Here is a 19,209-nt window from a genome sequence, read left to right on the forward strand (position 1 = left end):
GGAGTCACACTCAAAATTAAAGTGGAAAACCACACTACAGGCTGATCCAACTTTGATGTAATGTCCTTAAAACAAGTCAAAATGAGGCTCAGTAGTGTGTGTGGCCTCCACGTGCCTGTATGACCTCCCTACAACTCCTGGGCATGCTCCTGATGAGGTGGCGGATGGACTCGTGAGGGATCTTCTCCCAGACCAGGACTAAAGCATCCACCAACTCCTGGACAGTCTGTGGCGTTGGTGGATGGAGCGAGACATGATGTCCCAGATGTGCTCAATTAGATTCAGGTCTGGGGAACGGGCGGGCCAGTCCATAGCATCAATGCCTTCCTCTTGCAGGAACTGCTGACACACTCCAACCACATGAGGTCTAGCATTGTCTTGCATTAGGAGGAACCCAGCAGAGGGCGCCAATGGCGAATTTGCCAATCTTGGTGTTCTCTGGCAAATGCCAAACGTCCTGCACGGTGTTGGGCTGTAAGCACAACCCCCACCTGTGGACTTCGGGCCCTCATGCCACCCTCATAGAGTCTGTTTCTGACCGTTTGTGTAGACACATGCACATTTGTGGCCTGCTGGAGGTCATTTTGCAGGGCTCTGGCAGTGCTCCTCTTGCTCCTCCTTGCACAAAGGCGGAGGTAGCGGTCCTGCTGCTGGGTTGTTGCCCTCCTACGGCCTCCTCCACGTTTTCTGATGTACTGGCCTGTCTCCTGGTAGCGCCTCCATGCTATGGACACTACGCTGACAGACACAGCAAACCTTCTTGCCACAGCTCGCATTGATGTGCCATCCTGGATGAGCTGCACTACTTGAGCCACTTGTGTGGGTTGTAGACTCCGTCTCATGCTACCACTAGAGTGAAAGCACCGCCAGCATTCAAAAGTGACCAAAACATCAGCCAGGAAGCATAGGAACCGAGAAGTGGTCTGTGGTCACCACCTGCAGAACCACTCCTTTATTGGGGGTGTCTTGCTAATTGCCTATAATTTCCAACTGTTGTCTATTCCATTTGCACAACAGCATGTGAAATGTATTGTCAATCAGTGTTGCTTCCTAAGTGGACAGTTTGATTTCACAGAAGTGGGATTGACTTGGAGTTACATTGTGTTGTTTAAGTGTTCCCTTTATTTTTTGGAGCAGTGTATATTACACTACAATTTCTAAATTTTCAACAAAAATGTACTGGATTGGTTGAAAAGTGATACAATTTACAGTTTGCACTATTTTGACATAGTGTAAGATATACTGAATTGATACTATTTTTCATTTAAAAAAACATTTTTTTTTTTCAATTGAACCTTTATTGAACTAGGCAAGTCAGTTATGAACAAATTATTATTTACAAAGACTGCCAACAACAGCCAAACCTGGACGACGCTGGGCCCATTGTGCGCCGCCCTATGGGACTCACTATCACGGCCTGTTGTGATACAGCCTAGATTCGAACCAGTGACGCCTCAAGCACATATTTTTTTGTTGGTTTTGCAAGAGTGTTGATTGGTCAGTCATTGGGTTCATTTGTTTTGATTGGTCAGTCATTGGGTTCATTTGTTTTGATTGGTCAGTCATTGGGTTCATTTGTTTTTGCAATAAGTTCAAATCAAATCAAGCTTTATTTATATAAACACATTTCAGAAATTTTGCGTCGCAAAAAAAAATATATATATAAAATTAATATTTACTACACAACATACGAGGATAAAAAAAACTAAAGAATAACAAAACAAAATTAAAGACTAATGATCATTCTAAGGAAAATCCATTGATTAAAATAGTAAGAATAGGATGTAATATCCAACCCAAAATATAAGCTTGTTTTACAACATTGTTAGTAAGCAATATAATTGTGCCGAAAAATTGTCAAATAATTCTGATGACTAAATGTTACATGAAATGTAAATATGTTGAAATATCAAACCGAACACACACCCCTTTTAATATGTATTGACAATAATGCACTAGTATTTTAAACTTTCACTTAAAAAAATAAATAATAATAATTAGACATCGGGCATAGTCCTAATTTAAAAAAATAATAATTAATTAATAATTAATTTAAAAATCTAACTTTTTTGTTTGTTGCTATTTTGGAGGAGCCCAAATCAGAAGTTATAACCTGGTCAAATCAATAACCAATATGTAGAAACAGTTTGTGATATTGAAAAGTTAAACATACAATGTACTATCTACACAAACATGTTCCACAGTAGTAATCATATCATATCATCATTTTAGATCCAAGCCTACCCCCAAGACTTTGAATTACTCCCCTCTGGGCGCAGGTATAGGGCCTCAGCAGGAAAAACAGAACGAGACAATAATTTATGCCAGGTGTGATATCCCTCCTAAATAGCTCGGGTGAATGTTCCCATTGACCCTGTAAGGCCAGCAGGCTAGTCTTTTCTTCTATAAAAAAAAAAGTTTTATTTCTTATTTCTTACTATTATTATTTTTATAGGTGTGTAACTGTTATGAAAGTTGTATTGTCAATCTTGTTTTGTATTTAAACACCACTTTAAATGTGTAAATCTCCCCATAATAAAGTCAGTAAGTAAGTAAGTATATTAATTACGCTGTTGTTTTGACAACTGGCAATACATCTATTAGGGGGGAAATCAGGTTGTATGTGCTGTTGAATCTAACACAACTAAAAAAACACACGGAAGTGGGAGATATATTTTACCTCCCTGGTTAAAGGACAACCTGCAGAAGACAGTCAGCTACATGTTGGAGTGATGCATTTAAATTTAGAGGTCCCCAAAATGAAGAGAAATGCAACACTTATTCGTCATCACTCATATCAATATCAGTTGGAAATAAATTGCACGAAAGGAGGGAGATGAGGTTGCACATCCTGTTAAAACGAACAGCTCAAACACCCCACAGAATCTGGGAATAATGTGTACATCACTGGTTAGAGGACAACCTGCAGAAAACAGCTAGCTACATTTTGAAGTGCTGCATTCTCATTCAAATGGGGCGCCAAGTGTAACAACTGTTTTTCTTGTTAATCACTTTTTTGTTAATCAAATAAATAGTACTCATTACTTCCCCTGATGAGGCCTGGATTCATCCTGAGGCTAATATCTATATCACGTTGAAATCAATAGAACAGGGGGTCAAACGTTTACGATTCTACATTGTGACATCATTAAAATACTCCTACTACAATGTTAAAACATTCTACATTGTGACATCATTAAAATACTCCTACTACAATGTTAATAACATTCTACATTGCGACATTTTATTGATATCATGAAACAACTTCATGTATGTATTTTCAAAAATTTACCAGCATATCTCTTTCCACATTGATCACAGCTATAAGAATTCTCTCCTGTGTGTGTTCTCTGGTGTGATATCAGGATGTTTGGCTAGAACTCTTCCCACAATGATTACAGCTATGAGGTTTCTCTCTTGTGTGTCCGCTGGTGAATAGTCAGATGGCTAGATGAAGTAAAACTTTTCACACATTGACCACAGCTATAAGGTTTCTCTCCTGTGTGAGATCTCCGGTGTATAGTCAGACTGCTAGATGTAACAAATTTCTTCTCACACTGATCACAGCTATAAGGTTTCTCTCCTGTGTGTGTTCTCTGATGTACCTTCAGGCAGCTTGAGTGAGTAAACCTTTTCCCACATTGATCACAGCTAAAAAGTTTCTCTCCAGTGTGAATTCTCTGGTGTAATTGTAATGTATATAATTTTGAAAAACTCTTCCCACAGTCAGAGCAGCTATAAAGTTTCTCTCCAGTGTGAATTCTCTGGTGTGATTGTAATGTATATAATTTTGAGAAACTCTTCCCACAGTTAGTGCAGCTATAAGGTTTCTCCCCTGTGTGTGTTCTCTGGTGTGTTTTTAGGCTGCTTGGAACATTAAAACTCTTTCCACATTGATCACAGCTATAAGGTTTCTCTCCTGTATGGATTCTCTGATGTCTTTTGAGGTCTGCTGAAGAGGTAAACCTCTTCCCACAGTCAGAGCAGCAGTGAGATGTCTCTCCAGTGTGAATTCTCTGGTGTACTTTTAGTGAATCTGATCTTGAGTAACTCTTCCCACAGTCAGAGCAGCGGTGAAGTTTCTTCCCTGTGGGTTTCCGTTGGTGTTTCTTGAGGTGTTCTGATGTGAAGAGACTCTTCTCTGCCTCGTCAGCATCGTGCTGTTGTTGAGGCTCCCCAGAGGATCCACAATAGTCACGTCTCTCTCCTGTGTGAACAACAAAGTCAGACAGATGATTAAAGGGCCACTGTTTATTTTAGCTGAAAGGTGATGCCCCTTGTTATAGTACAACAATTTACATCTGTAATGAATGTTTAAAATAATATGACAGTCGGTTCAACAACAGTAATATTGTCTTATTTTTTCTCTCACTTCAGAAGTAACATTTATGATTCTAGGCTAAAAAACAAGTTATTACAGAAACTCAAAGCAGTGTAGCAGACCACTTTTGGTCATCAATATTGGCCCCTTTCTGTGTTTGCTAAACTTTCAGCACGAGTGCAATGCGCACGCAATTTGGATGCAGAAACTCCTCCCTGAGAATGCAGAAACCTTTAGTTATGGATGTAGTATATCTGCCTATAGCAAAGAAATTGGGGAGATTGGTAATATTCAGAATACATTGTGAAAAAACTACACAGACTTTTAGAGCAAGATCGGGAGTGCTACTCAAGGAAACTCACTTTAACTTCTTGGTGACATGGGGGGCAGTATTGAGTAGCTTGGAAGAATAAGGTGCCCAGAGTAAACTGCCTGCTACTCAGACATAAAAGCTAGAATATGCATATAATTAGTATATTTGGATAGAAAACACTCTGAAGTAACTAAAACCGTTTGAAAGATGTCTGTGAGTATAACAGAACTCATATGGCAGGCAAAAACCTAAGAAAAATCCAACCAGGAAGTGGGAAATCTGAGGCTTGTAGGTTTTCCAACTCAGCCCCTATTGAAGATACAGTGGGATATTGGTCATCTTGCACTTCCTAAGGCTTCCACTAGATGTCAACAGTCTTTAGAACCTTGTTTGAAGCTTTTACTGTGAAGGGGGGCTGAATGAGAGGGGAATGAGTCAGATGTCTGGCAGAGTACCTTGGGCTCATGACGCGCGGTCATGTGAGAGTTACCTCGCGTTCCATTGCTTTTCTACAGATAAAATAATTCTCCCGTTGAAACATTATTGAAGATGGATGTTAAAAACATCCTAAAGATTGATGGATTCTATACATCGTTTGACATGTTTCTACTGTAACGGAACTTTTTGACTTTTTGTCCGATCTTTCGGGTGGATTTGTTTACCAAACGCCCTAACAAAAGGGGTTATTTGGACATAAATTATGAACTTTATCAAACAAATCAAACATTTATTGTGGAACTGGGATTCCTGGGAGTGCATTCTGATGAAGATCATCAAAGGTAAGTGAATATTTATAATGCTATTTCTGACTAATGTTGACTGCACAACATGGCAGATATCTGCTTGGCTGTTTTGGTCTCTGAGCGCCGTACTCAGATTATTGCATGGTATGCTTTTTCCGTAAAGTTTAAAAAAAATCTGACACAGCGGTTGCATTAAGGAGAAGTTTATCTAAAGTTCCATGTATAACAGTTGTATCTTTTATCAATGTTTATTATAAGTATTTCTGCAAAATCACTGGATGTTTTGGAATCAAAACATTACTGCACTGTATGCGCCAATGTAAACTGAGATTTTTGGATATAAATATGCACATTATCGAACAAAACATACATGTATCGTGTAACATTTTTGTGACTCCTATCTTTGGCTGGAAAAATGTTTTTTTGACTTGGCAATATTTCTGTATTTCTGTAAATTGATGTGGCTCTGCAAAATCGTCGCATGTTTTGGAAATACTGAACATAACATGCCAATGTAAAATAAGATTTTTGGATATAAATATGCACAAAACATACACGTATCGTGTAACATGAAGTCCTATGAGTGTCATCTGATGAAGATCATCAAAGGTTAGTGATTCATTGTATCTATATTTCTGCTTTGGCTGTGTTTTTCTGTGACTTGGTGACCTAACATAATCGTTTGTGGTGCTTTCACTGTAAAGCCTTTTTGAAATCACACATTGTGGCTGGATTAACGAGAATTTTATCTTTAAAATGGTGTAAAATACTTGTATGCTTGAGTAATTTTAATTATGAGATTCTTGTTGTTTTGAATTTGGCACCCTGTACTTTCACTGGCCATTGGCTGGGTGGAATACTACCGTTCCACCCAGTTCTCATAGGTTGACAGAAAAAACAGCCTCCATTTACAGGTTGCTTATGAGTGCAGTTCACACTACTTTTGGATTATAATTGTAAGGCTTGTTTGAATCACCTGCTTAATATAACGTTTGTGCCATCGTCTCAAATAAACCGCTTTAGACTTTAAAAAATACTAACTACAACCAGTAAAATGCTCTGTGGCTAGCTTTTCCATCAGCCTGCCAGTGAGCATTTAGCATTCAAGCTAACAAGTGCTGCATCCAAAACAGGTATTTTGCTAGCAATTATCTTATAGACTGTTCAAGCAATAATCAAAACAACAATTGTAAGCATTTTGAGAACCCCAAATAGTGTTTTTGGTTAGAAGTACAGACCTGGTAAATCTAGGCTGTTGAATGGTCCCAGATGGTGAACAGTTTATTTAGTAATAACCTGGTAAATCTAGACTGTTGAATGGTCCCAGATGGTGAACAGTTTATTTAGAAGTAATGACCTGGTAAATCTAGACTGTTGAATGGTCCCAGATGGTGAACAGTTTATTTAGTAATAACCTGGTAAATCTAGACTGTTGAATGGTCCCAGATGGTGAACAGTTTATTTAGTAATAACCTGGTAAATCTAGACTGTTGAATGGTCCCAGATGGTGAACAGTTTATTTAGTAATAACCTGGTAAATCTAGACTGTTGAATGGTCCCAGATGCTGAACAGTTTATTTAGTAATAACCTGGTAAATCTAGACTGTTGAATGGTCCCAGATGGTGAAAAGTTTATTTAGAAGTAATAACCTGGTAAATCTAGAGTGTTGAATGGTCCCAGATGGTGAACAGTTTATTTAGTAATTACCTGGTAAATCTAGACTGTTGAATGGTCCCAGATGGTGAACAGTTTATTTAGTAATAACCTGGTAAATCTAGACGGTTGAATGGTCCCAGATGGTGAACAGTTTATTTAGTAATAACCTGGTAAATCTAGACTGTTGAATGGTCCCAGATGGTGAACAGTTTATTTAGTAATAACCTGGTAAATCTAGACTGTTGAATGGTCCCAGATGGTGAACAGTTTATTTAGTAATAACCTGGTAAATCTAGACTGTTGAACGGTCCCAGATGGTGAACAGTTTATTTAGTAATAACCTGGTAAATCTAGACTGTTGAATGGTCCCAGATGGTGAACAGTTTATTTAGAAGTAATAACCTGGTAAATCTAGACTGTTGAATGGTCCCAGATGGTGAACAGTTTATTTAGAAGTAATAACCTGGTAAATCTAGACTGTTGAATGGTCCCAGATGGTGAACAGTTTATTTAGAAGTAATAACCTGGTAAATCTAGACTGTTGAATGGTCCCAGATGGTGAACAGTTTATTTAGTAATAACCTGGTAAATCTAGGTTGTTGAATGGTCCCAGATGGTGAACAGTTAATTTAGAAGTAATAACCTGGTAAATCTAGACTGTTGAATGGTCCCAGATGGTGAACAGTTTATTTAGTAATAACCTGGTAAATCTAGACTGTTGAATGGTCCCAGATGGTGAACAGTTTATTTAGAAGTAATAGCCTGGTAAATCTAGACTGTTGAATGGTCCCAGATGGTGAACAGTTTATTTAGAAGTAATAACCTGGTAAATCTAGACTGTTGAATGGTCCCAGATGGTGAACAGTTTATTTAGAAGTAATAACCTGGTAAATCTAGACTGTTGTATGGTCCCAGATGGTGAACAGTTTATTTAGAAGTAATAACCTGGTAAATCTAGACTGTTGAATGGTCCCAGATGGTGAACAGTTTATTTAGTAATAACCTGGTAAATCTAGACTGTTGAATGGTCCCAGATGGTGAACAGTTTATTTAGTAATAACCTGGTAAATCTAGACTGTTGAATGGTCCCAGATGGTTAACAGTTTATTTAGAAGTAATAACCTGGTAAATCTAGACTGTTGAATGGTCCCAGATGGTGAACAGTTTATTTAGTAATAACCTGGTAAATCTAGGTTGTTGAATGGTCCCAGATGGTGAACAGTTTATTTAGTAATAACCTGGTAAATCTAGACTGTTGAACGGTCCCAGATGGTGAACAGTTTATTTAGAAGTAATAACCTGGTAAATCTAGACTGTTGAACGGTCCCAGATGGTGAACAGTTTATTTAGTAATAACCTGGTAAATCTAGGTTGTTGAATGGTCCCAGATGGTGAACAGTTTATTTAGTAATATCCTGGTAAATCTAGACTGTTAAATGGTCCCAGATGGTGAACAGTTTATTTAGTAATAACCTGGTAAATCTAGACTGTTGAATGGTCCCAGATGGTGAACAGTTTATTTAGAAGTAATAACCTGGTAAATCTAGACTGTTGAATGGTCCCAGATGGTGAACAGTTTATTTAGTAATAACCTGGTAAATCTAGGTTGTTGAATGGTCCCAGATGGTGAACAGTTTATTTAGTAATATCCTGATAAATCTAGACTGTTGAATGGTCCCAGATGGTGAACAGTTTATTTAGTAATAACCTGGTAAATCTAGACTGTTGAATGGTCCCAGATGGTGAACAGTTTATTTAGTAATAACCTGGTAAATCTAGACTGTTGAATGGTCCCAGATGGTGAACAGTTTATTTAGTAATAACCTGGTAAATCTAGACTGTTGAATGGTCCCAGATGGTGAACAGTTTATTTAGTAATATCCTGATAAATCTAGACTGTTGAACGGTCCCAGATGGTGAACAGTTTATTTAGAAGTAATAACCTGGTAAATCTAGACTGTTGAACGGTCCCAGATGGTGAACAGTTTATTTAGTAATAACCTGGTAAATCTAGGTTGTTGAATGGTCCCAGATGGTGAACAGTTTATTTAGTAATATCCTGGTAAATCTAGACTGTTAAATGGTCCCAGATGGTGAACAGTTTATTTAGTAATAACCTGGTAAATCTAGACTGTTGAATGGTCCCAGATGGTGAACAGTTTATTTAGAAGTAATAACCTGGTAAATCTAGACTGTTGAATGGTCCCAGATGGTGAACAGTTTATTTAGAAGTAATAACCTGGTAAATCTAGACTGTTGTATGGTCCCAGATGGTGAACAGTTTATTTAGAAGTAATAACCTGGTAAATCTAGACTGTTGAATGGTCCCAGATGGTGAACAGTTTATTTAGTAATAACCTGGTAAATCTAGACTGTTGAATGGTCCCAGATGGTGAACAGTTTATTTAGTAATAACCTGGTAAATCTAGACTGTTGAATGGTCCCAGATGGTTAACAGTTTATTTAGAAGTAATAACCTGGTAAATCTAGACTGTTGAATGGTCCCAGATGGTGAACAGTTTATTTAGTAATAACCTGGTAAATCTAGGTTGTTGAATGGTCCCAGATGGTGAACAGTTTATTTAGTAATAACCTGGTAAATCTAGACTGTTGAACGGTCCCAGATGGTGAACAGTTTATTTAGAAGTAATAACCTGGTAAATCTAGACTGTTGAACGGTCCCAGATGGTGAACAGTTTATTTAGTAATAACCTGGTAAATCTAGGTTGTTGAATGGTCCCAGATGGTGAACAGTTTATTTAGTAATATCCTGGTAAATCTAGACTGTTAAATGGTCCCAGATGGTGAACAGTTTATTTAGTAATAACCTGGTAAATCTAGACTGTTGAATGGTCCCAGATGGTGAACAGTTTATTTAGAAGTAATAACCTGGTAAATCTAGACTGTTGAATGGTCCCAGATGGTGAACAGTTTATTTAGTAATAACCTGGTAAATCTAGGTTGTTGAATGGTCCCAGATGGTGAACAGTTTATTTAGTAATATCCTGATAAATCTAGACTGTTGAATGGTCCCAGATGGTGAACAGTTTATTTAGTAATAACCTGGTAAATCTAGACTGTTGAATGGTCCCAGATGGTGAACAGTTTATTTAGTAATAACCTGGTAAATCTAGACTGTTGAATGGTCCCAGATGGTGAACAGTTTATTTAGTAATAACCTGGTAAATCTAGACTGTTGAATGGTCCCAGATGGTGAACAGTTTATTTAGTAATATCCTGATAAATCTAGACTGTTGAACGGTCCCAGATGGTGAACAGTTTATTTAGAAGTAATAACCTGGTAAATCTAGACTGTTGAACGGTCCCAGATGGTGAACAGTTTATTTAGTAATAACCTGGTAAATCTAGGTTGTTGAATGGTCCCAGATGGTGAACAGTTTATTTAGTAATATCCTGGTAAATCTAGACTGTTAAATGGTCCCAGATGGTGAACAGTTTATTTAGTAATAACCTGGTAAATCTAGACTGTTGAATGGTCCCAGATGGTGAACAGTTTATTTAGAAGTAATAACCTGGTAAATCTAGACTGTTGAATGGTCCCAGATGGTGAACAGTTTATTTAGTAATAACCTGGTAAATCTAGGTTGTTGAATGGTCCCAGATGGTGAACAGTTTATTTAGTAATATCCTGATAAATCTAGACTGTTGAATGGTCCCAGATGGTGAACAGTTTATTTAGTAATAACCTGGTAAATCTAGACTGTTGAATGGTCCCAGATGGTGAACAGTTTATTTAGTAATAACCTGGTAAATCTAGACTGTTGAATGGTCCCAGATGGTGAACAGTTTATTTAGTAATAACCTGGTAAATCTAGACTGTTGAATGGTCCCAGATGGTGAACAGTTTATTTAGTAATATCCTGATAAATCTAGACTGTTGAATGGTCCCAGATGGTGAACAGTTTATTTAGTAATAACCTGGTAAATCTAGACTGTTGAATGGTCCCAGATGGTGAACAGTTTATTTAGTAATAACCTGGTAAATCTAGACTGTTGAATGGTCCCAGATGGTGAACAGTTTATTTAGTAATAACCTGGTAAATCTAGACTGTTGAATGGTCCCAGATGGTGAACAGTTTATTTAGTAATAACCTGGTAAATCTAGACTGTTGAATGGTCCCAGTTGGTGCTCCTGTAAATGCATAAGAGCATCTGCTAAATGACAAAAAAAAGAATAAAACCAAAATACATTGATATGAATAACTGGTTAAATATATACTGTATGCCCACCAGAGCTGTTGCCAGAGAATCTAATGTTAATTTCTCTACCATAAGCCGCTTCCAACGTCGTTTTAGCGAATTTGGTAGAATTTCCAACAGGCTTCACAACCACAGACCCAGGACCTCCACATTCGTTTGAGACCAGCCACCCAGACAACTGATGAAACTGAACTTTTTCTGTCTGTAATAAAGACATTTTGTGGGGGGGAAACGTATTCTGATTGGCTGCACGCCCAGTCAAGAGAAATCATAGATTATGGCCTAATGAATTTATTTCAATTGACTGATTTTTTTTATATGAACTGTAGCTCAGTAAAATCGGTGAAATTCTTGCAAGTTACCTTTATATTTTTGTTCAGTATTTAAGTGTCCCGAATGTATTTTTACTATGTTACGTCTAGTCTGTGAGACCAGGCTGTAAACCGAGGTAGTTGTGATCAATATGATGAACCCGTTTTCACAACATTTAAGAACCCGGTGATAGAAAACAGTGTGAATGTAATAATGACAATGGACTTAGGAGTAATTTAGCGAACTGGTAGTGTTTTCATTTGACTTAGAAAGAGTAGGACCAATAAGGACAATGGACTGACTCAGGAGTAATTTAGCGAACTGGTAGCGTTTTCATTTGACTTAGAAAGAGTAGGACCAATAAGGACAATGGACTGACTCAGGAGTAATTTAGCGAACTGGTAGCGTTTTCATTTGACTTAGAAAGAGTAGGACCAATAAGGACAATGGACTGACTCAGGAGTAATTTAGCGAACTGGTAGCGTTTTCATTTGACTTAGAAAGAGTAGGACCACATCAATGTCAATTGATTGTTGCAATATACCTGAGAACACAGCGTTTAAGTCAGTCAGTACTCTCAAGTCAGACTGAGACATTCACTTGACGTCCGGGCAATCCATTCTTCTTTCCATCAATAAATGCAAAAGGACAGCTGAAAGATGCTCTCTACCCTAAACTTTATTTATTGTTTGGAGAGACGGGGTTCCATCCTCCCAGGTAGATGGGCTGGTGTAGGATCCTTTAGGGTTAAAGTAGTGGGCTGGGATGGTGTAGGATCCTATAGGGTTAAAGTAGTGGGATGGGATGGTGTAGGATCCTATAGGGTTAAAGTAGTGGGATGGTGTAGGATCCTTTAGGGTTAAAGTAGTGGGATGGTGTTGGATCTTTTAGGGTTAAAGTAGTGGGATGGGATGGTGTAGGATCCTATAGGGTTAAAGTAGCGGGATGGTGTAGGATCCTTTAGGGCCAAAGTAGTGGGATGGTGTAGGATCCTTTAGGGTTAAAGTAGTGGGATGGTGTAGGATCCTATAGGGCCAAAGTAGTGGGATGGTGTAGGATCCTTTAGGGTTAAAGTAGTGGGATGGTGTAGGATCCTTTAGGGTTAAAGTAGTGGGATGGTGTAGGATCCTTTAGGGTTAAAGTAGTGGGATGGTGTAGGATCCTTTAGGGTTAAAGTAGTGGGATGGTGTAGGATCCTTTAGGGTTAAAGTAGCGGGATGGTGTTGGATCCTTTAGGGTTAAAGTAGTGGGATGGGATGGTGTAGGATCCTATAGGGTTAAAGTAGTGGGATGGTGTAGGATCCTTTAGGGCCAAAGTAGTGGGATGGTGTAGGATCCTTTAGGGTTAAAGTAGTGGGATGGTGTAGGATCCTTTAGGGTTAAAGTAGTGGGATGGTGTAGGATCCTTTAGGGTTAAAGTAGTGGGATGGTGTAGGATCCTTTAGGGTTAAAGTAGTGGGATGGTGTAGGATCCTTTAGGGTTAAAGTAGTGGGCTGGGATGGTGTAGGATCCTTTAGGGTTAAAGTAGTGGGATGGCGTAGGATCCTTTAGGGTTAAAGTAGTGGGATGGGATGGTGTAGGATCCTTTAGGGTTAAAGTAGTGGGATGGTGTAGGATCCTATAGGGTTAAAGTAGTGGGATGGGATGGTGTAGGATCCTTTAGGGTTAAAGTAGTGGGCTGGTGTAGGATCCTTTAGGGTTAAAGTAGTGGGATGGTGTAGGATCCTATAGGGCCAAAGTAGTGGGATGGTGTAGGATAATTTATGGTTAAAGTAGTGGGATGGTGTAGGATCCTTTAGGGTTAAAGTAGTGGGATGGTGTAGGATCCTTTAGGGTTAAAGTAGTGGGATGGTGTAGGATCCTATAGGGTTAAAGTAGTGGGATGGGATGGTGTAGGATCCTATAGGGTTAAAGTAGTGGGATGGTGTAGGATCCTTTAGGGCCAAAGTAGTGGGATGGTGTAGGATCCTTTAGGGTTAAAGTAGTGGGATGGTGTAGGATCCTTTAGGGTTAAAGTAGTGGGATGGTGTAGGATCCTTTAGGGTTAAAGTAGTGGGATGGTGTAGGATCCTTTAGGGTTAAAGTAGTGGGATGGTGTAGGATCCTTTAGGGCCAAAGTAGTGGGATGGTGTAGGATCCTTTAGGGTTAAAGTAGTGGGATGGTGTAGGATCCTTTAGGGTTAAAGTAGTGGGATGGGATGGTGTAGGATCCTTTAGGGTTAAAGTAGTGGGATGGTGTAGGATCCTTTAGGGTTAAAGTAGTGGGATGGGATGGTGTAGGATCCTTTAGGGTTAAAGTAGTGGGATGGTGTAGGATCCTATAGGGTTAAAGTAGTGGGATGGTGTAGGATCCTTTAGGGTTAAAGTAGTGGGATGGGATGGTGTAGGATCCTATAGGGTTAAAGTAGCAGGATGGTGTAGGATCCTTTAGGGTTAAAGTAGTGGGATGGTGTAGGATCCTTTAGGGTTAAAGTAGTGGGATGGTGTAGGATCCTTTAGGGTTAAAGTAGTGGGATGGTGTAGGATCCTTTAGGGTTAAAGTAGTGGGATGGTGTAGGATCCTTTAGGGTTAAAGTAGTGGGATGGGATGGTGTAGGATCCTTTAGGGTTAAAGTAGTGGGATGGTGTTGGATCCTTTAGGGTTAAAGTAGTGGGATGGTGTAGGATCCTATAGGGTTAAAGTAGTGGGATGGTGTAGGATCCTATAGGGTTAAAGTAGTGGGATGGTGTAGGATCCTATAGGGCCAAAGTAGTGGTATGGGTTGGTGTAGGATCCTATAGGGTTAAAGTAGTGGGATGGGTTGGCTTCCAAGTGGTGCAGCGGTCTAAGACACTGCATCTCAGTGATAGAGGTGTCCCTACAGACCCTGGGTCGATTCCAGGCTGTATCACAACCAGCCGTGATCGAGAGTACCATAGGGCGACGCACAATTGGCCCAAAATCATCCGGGTGTGGCCGTCGTTGTAAATAATAACTTGTTCTTAACTGACTTGTTAAATAAAGGTTACATAAATCATACATAAATAAAAATGTTAATTTATTGGGATTGGGTGATGGGTTTTGGGGGATGGTGGTGCAATTTAACATTTTCTCCCTTCCCCCCTTTTCAGTTGTCAAATTGTGCAAATTGTCCCTTCCCCCCGAAAGGCAGCAATACAACGTCGTTGTGACGTTACACTACTCCCTCCTTTCAAAGAGTGCGTCCTCCTTGCGGCTCTACGTCTTACAGGAACGCGCTCACTGGCCAAGCACACGCACTGTCGTGGATGCGAGGTCCGATCACTTCTGACACCAAAGACCAAGACCTTGGCCCTGATTGTAACAACAACAAAAAATGGCCGATTTGATAGTGGGAGTGACTCCTTTACCGTGTGACTTTGCCCTTTAGTTCAACAACTGCATTGTGCTTCTGTTTTAAGACAGTATGTTACTTACTGGGGTTAATCAGATCCTCCTCCTCTTCTTCTTCTTCCAATATACCAGTTATCTCTCCCTCCTCTCCAAAATCTGAATCCTCCTCTTTCTCGTCTTCTTCTTTCACTGCAACATCCTCATCCTCTACTTTTGTTACTGTAACATCCTCCTCTTCCTCTTCTTCTTTCACAACAACGTTCAGCCACAGACCCTCTTTCTCCGTCCAGCAGACCTCCTCTTCTTTATCAGGAGGAGAGTAGCTCAGTGAACTCATGGTCGGGGATGTTAGCTAACAGTTAGCTATCTAGGCTAGTGAACTTAACCAGACAGCTACGTTCGCTGACTAATAACAACAATGTAAATATGAAATTAAATGGGATAACTAGCTAGACGACAGAAGTGAGTTTAAAACACAGTGGATAATATACATGAACGAGTCTAAAGAGCTTCAATGTTTCAGCTAGCAAGCTACCGAGGTGGCTGACCATTATCATTTAACTATAAAAGAACATGGCTGACTCATTGGCTTGTCACTAGTTACTACAGCCACAAAGTCAACATTGGCTATCGTAAAAACAATATATGAAAACAAATATTACATTTTTTTGTCTTCATTTAAGGTTGGGCATTATGTTAGCTTTAAAAATCTGATTTTAATAAGAGAAGTTGAGAATTAGGCGAGGTTTAGCCATAATTATTACTTTGTGACTGTGGTAACTAGTGACGACCGACTTGCTGTTGTTGTTTAAAGAAGAGTCCAGTTCACCTCACGTCACATTCTGGCAGACTGGCCTGAAAGACTCACCGCGCCCTCTGCTGACTGGAGGGGGAGACGCAGTTGAGGGAATGTTTTATTTTATTTTCTGACTACAAGTTAAAACAATTTCAACGATTGGTTTTATTTCATTTTCATTTCTCACTCTCTGACCCCCTCTCTCTCTTTCTGTCTTTGACCTTTTCTCTCCCTCTCTCTTTGACCATCTCAATTTAAATTTAAGGGGCTTTATTGGCATGCGAAACATATTGCCAAAGCAAGTGAAGTAGATAATAAACAAAAGTGAAATAAACAATTACAAATGAACATCAAACATTACACTCACAGAAGTTCCAAAAGAATAAAGACATTTCAAATGTCATATTATGTATATATTCAGTGTTGTAATGATAGTTAAAGTGCAAAAGGGAAAATAAATAAACATAAACAGGTTGTATTTACAATGGTGTTTGTTCTTCACTGGTTGTCCTGTTCTTGTGGCAACAGGTCACACATCTTGCTGCTGTGATGTCACACTGGTATTTCACCCAGTAGATATGCAAGTTTTTCAAAATTGGATTTGTTTTCAAATTCTTTGTGGGTCTGTGTAATCTGATGGAAATATGTGTCTCTAATATGGTCATACATTTGGCAGGAGGTTAGGAAGTGCAGCTCAGTTTCCACCTCATTTTTTGAGCAGTGTGCACATAGCCTATCTTCTCTTGAGAGCCATGTCTGCCTTCGGCGGCCTTTCTTGATAGCAAGGCTATGCTCACTGAGTCTGTACAAGATTTCCTTAAGTTTGGGTCAGTCACAGTGGTCAGGTATTCTGCCTCTGTGTACTCTCTGTGTAGGGCCAAATAGCATTCTAGTTTTCTCAGTTTTTTGTTAATTTTTTCCAATATGTCAAGTAATTATCTTTTTGTTTTCTCATGATTTGGTTGGGTCTAATTGTGCTGCTGTCCTGGGGCTCTGTGGGGTGTGTTTGTGTTTGTGAACAGAGCCCCAGGACCAGCTTGCTTAGGGGGCTCTTCTCCAGGTTCATATCTCTGTAGGTGATGGCTTCGTTATGGAAGGTTTGGGAATCGCTTCCTTTTAGGTGGTTGTAGAATTTAACGGCTCTTTTCTAGATTTTGATCATTTAGTAATCCTGCTCCGATTTGTCACCCAGAGTGTCCTAGAGATAAAATAGAGACAAAATACAATTATTAAAATAAATAAATAAATAAAATAAAATAAAAATATATATATCCTAACACGATCAAAGTGTGTAAAGCTGTCATCAAGGCAAAGGGTGGCTACTTTGAAGAATCTAAAATATATTTTGATTTGTTTAACACTTTTGCTTTGTTTCCTACATTATTCCATATGTGTTATTTCATAGTTATGATGTATTCTACAATGTAGAACATAGTAAAAATAAAGAAAAACCCTTGAATGAGTAACTTTTGACTTGTACTGTATATATATATATATATATATAGTCCTGTGGCATATAATATATTAGTATAGTCTATGTGCCTTACAGCCTATTGATCCACATATCTCAACATAAAACTAGTGGATAAATGAAGATAGCTCACTCAGGTCGTTTACCATTGTCTACTTAAGGGAGTGGCTCTCCCATAGACACCAATGCGATAGCAGCTGGGTATGGTCTACAAAGTTCATTGACTTTTCATTGAAACAGACAAGAAATGAGGGAGTGGGATGTCTCACTTCCTCTTCCATCTCTCTGGTGAAGCGAAAAGACAAAACTAGCCCGTTATAGAATATTGTGTTGTAGGACAGCTGAGCTGACTGAAGCCAGAGCATTCAACCTGCAGGAGTTGATATCGTTTCCACGGTAACATGTATTTACATGACGTGCTAAAACAGCCTTCGTTTTTGACTTGGTAAAACCTTAGGTAAAACCATTTGACTTAGGTAAAACCTTAGGTAAAACCATTTAACTAGGTAAAACCATTTGGCTAATTTATACTCCTAAATGTTTAAAAAACTAAAATCATTGTATTTGGGACATATCATTCACTAAAGCCTAAACCTCAGGTAAATCTTGTAATGAATCATTTGGAAATTGAGCAAGTTGAGGTGACTAAACTGCTTGGAGTAACCCTTAGATTGTTGTTAACTGTCATGGTCAAAACATATTGACACAACAGTAGCTAAGATGGGGAGAAGTCTGTCCATAATAAAGCACTACTCTACCTTCTTAAACAACACTATCAACAAGGCAGGTCCTACAGGCCCTAGTTTCTACCTTCTTAAACAACACTATAAACAAGGCAGGTCCTACAGGCCTTAGTTTCTACCTTCTTAAACATCACTATCAACAAGGCAGGTCCTACAGGCCCTAGTTTCTACCTTCTTAAACAACACTATCAACAAGGCAGGTCCTACAGGCCCTCGTTTCTACCTTCTTAAACAACACTATCAACAAGGCAGGTCCTACAGGCCCTAGTTTCTACCTTCTTAAACAACACTATCAACAAGGCAGGTCCTACAGGCCCTCGTTTCTACCTTCTTAAACAACACTATCAACAAGGCAGGTCCTACAGGCCCTAGTTTCTACCTTCTTAAACAACACTATCAACAAGGCAGGTCCTACAGGCCCTAGTTTTGTCCCACCTGGACTACTGTTCAGTCGTGTGGTCAGGTGCCATGAAGAGGGGACTTAGGAAAAGTACAATTGGCTCAGAACAGGGCAGCACAGCTGGCACTTACAGCACAGGCTGTATCACAACCGGCTGTGATTGGGAGTCCCATACGAACACCTGTAATTACAAAAGTTGTCACGTCCGTCATAATGATTGGACCAAGGCGCAGCGTGGTAAGCGTACATTCTTAGTTATTTAACGAATGAACACTTAAACAAAATAACAAACTGTGACGCTATACAAATTAGTGCTGACAGGCAACTACACATAGACAAGAACCCACGAACACAAAAGGAAAAATTACTACCTAAATATGATCCACAATCAGAGACAATGACATACAGGTGCCTCTGATTGGGAACCATATCAGGCCACCATAGACATGCATATTGCCTAGACCTACAAAACACCTAGACCTACAAAACCCCTAGACATACAAAACCCCTAGACATACAACAACCCTAGACATACAACAACCCTAGACATACAAAAACCCTAGACAATACAAAAACGAGCATACCCACCCTAGTCACACCCTGACCTAACCAAAATATAAAGAAAACAAAGATAACTAAGGTCAGGGCGTGACAAAAGTACAATGATGAATGTTTTGCTTTAGCTTTGAGATGAAGAATCAGTGGTAGACATCTTGTAAAGTGCATGAAGAGGTCAACTGTACAAAAGTCAGAGGTCTGTGTGTTGGAACTATACTTTCAATTCCTGTTTAAACTATGTTCCTCTCACTTCTGCCTAGCACATGACAGCAATAAGAGGAAGAAGGATTGGGAAACTAACTGCCAATAACAATAAACTGA

The 19,209-nt window shown here is 39.2% G+C and overlaps 1 protein-coding gene across 2 annotated transcripts; it reads right to left on the reverse strand.

Annotated features, from left to right (window-relative positions):
* Nucleotides 1–1,132: 1,132 nt before the first annotated feature.
* LOC139395858 (zinc finger protein 180-like) lies at nucleotides 1,133–15,493 on the reverse strand. 2 transcript variants are annotated; one of them, XR_011630638.1, is made up of 3 exons: nucleotides 15,005–15,493; nucleotides 3,206–4,207; nucleotides 1,133–3,159 (listed from the first exon to the last, which is right to left on the reverse strand). XR_011630638.1 is itself a non-coding variant. In XM_071143168.1 (2 exons), the coding sequence occupies exons 1-2, from the start codon at nucleotides 15,255–15,257 to the stop codon at nucleotides 3,402–3,404; spliced, it is 1,059 nt and encodes a 352-aa protein (XP_070999269.1). In that variant the 5' UTR covers nucleotides 15,258–15,485; the 3' UTR covers nucleotides 1,133–3,401. The 2 variants fall into 2 exon arrangements, 1 of the variants encoding a protein (XP_070999269.1); XM_071143168.1 differs by having other exon boundaries at nucleotides 1,133–4,207; nucleotides 15,005–15,485.
* Nucleotides 15,494–19,209: the final 3,716 nt, after the last annotated feature.

The sequence above is a fragment of the Oncorhynchus clarkii genome, unplaced genomic scaffold, assembly GCF_045791955.1.
Source record: "Oncorhynchus clarkii lewisi isolate Uvic-CL-2024 unplaced genomic scaffold, UVic_Ocla_1.0 unplaced_contig_450_pilon_pilon, whole genome shotgun sequence".
Lineage (NCBI taxonomy): Eukaryota > Metazoa > Chordata > Actinopteri > Salmoniformes > Salmonidae > Oncorhynchus > Oncorhynchus clarkii.